The sequence below is a fragment of the Arachis ipaensis genome, chromosome B02 (assembly GCF_000816755.2).
Source record: "Arachis ipaensis cultivar K30076 chromosome B02, Araip1.1, whole genome shotgun sequence".
NCBI lineage: Eukaryota > Viridiplantae > Streptophyta > Magnoliopsida > Fabales > Fabaceae > Arachis > Arachis ipaensis.
This window is the reverse complement of record NC_029786.2, coordinates 85,371,023-85,371,826: the sequence shown is the minus strand read 5'-3', so window position 1 is coordinate 85,371,826 and position 804 is coordinate 85,371,023. Positions and strand designations below refer to the sequence as shown.

General features: G+C 32.6%; 1 protein-coding gene across 2 annotated transcripts in view; it reads left to right on the top strand.

Annotated features, from left to right (window-relative positions):
- LOC107625575 (armadillo repeat-containing protein 7-like) overlaps positions 132-804 on the top strand; it is a 15,531-nt gene continuing 14,858 nt past the window's right edge. The window contains exon 1 of one of the 2 annotated variants that reach the window (XM_021116081.1): positions 132-185. In XM_021116081.1, the coding sequence (XP_020971740.1) occupies positions 174-185 (12 nt within the window). In that variant the 5' untranslated portion in view covers positions 132-173. Of the gene's footprint in view, positions 263-804 lie in introns of both variants that reach the window. The other variant, XM_016328250.2, reaches the window with a different exon arrangement.

Genomic DNA, 804 nt, shown 5'->3' with positions numbered 1-804 from the left:
CGGATCGGATCGAATCCGGCATTAAAAAAGTGCGGATATCATATCCGATCTGATCCGATGAAAATTGTACGGATCGGGTCGAATTTTCGGTCATATCCGATCCGATCCGATCCACGGACACCCCTATTCATATTCAGTGGCTGTCTTCGCGTCCACCACACGCGTCAGAATCCATGCTACTCCACGTGAGTTCCTCACCCTAGGGAAAAAAAATGTGTTTGCTCGTGCTATCACTCACCCAACTAGGGTTATGACACTTCAAGTAACTATCTACTACTCCAAGTTTAAATTTCGTAATCTTATATATTTCTATTATAATTTTTTATATTATTATTAGGACAAAATGCACAATTCAATTAAATATAAATTCAAATTATATAATTTTATTAAATTGAAAAATATTACCTAAATTTTTTTAAAACACATTCTTATATAATTCGAATGAGTCACATTCGAATTAGATAAACTAACACTAATTTAAATTAGGCCAATTCAAATTAATAGTGATACTTATAATTTGAATTTAACCAATTCAAATTATACATGGATGTAGTTTTAAGATAGTTCAAATTAAGGTGATTCTAATTATACATGCAAGAAACGTCCCTAATAATTCGAATGAGCCTGTTTTATTAATTATTGATATGCTTTGATCTATTTTACTGATTATTGATCTGTTTTATTGAACGTTTTGCTGGATTGCTGACTGTGATTTGGTCTAAGTTTACATAATACATGCCCACGTTAATTAAGCAAAGGCCATGAATATTATGTAATGGACGGCACGAAGGCCAAAAGTTCCTA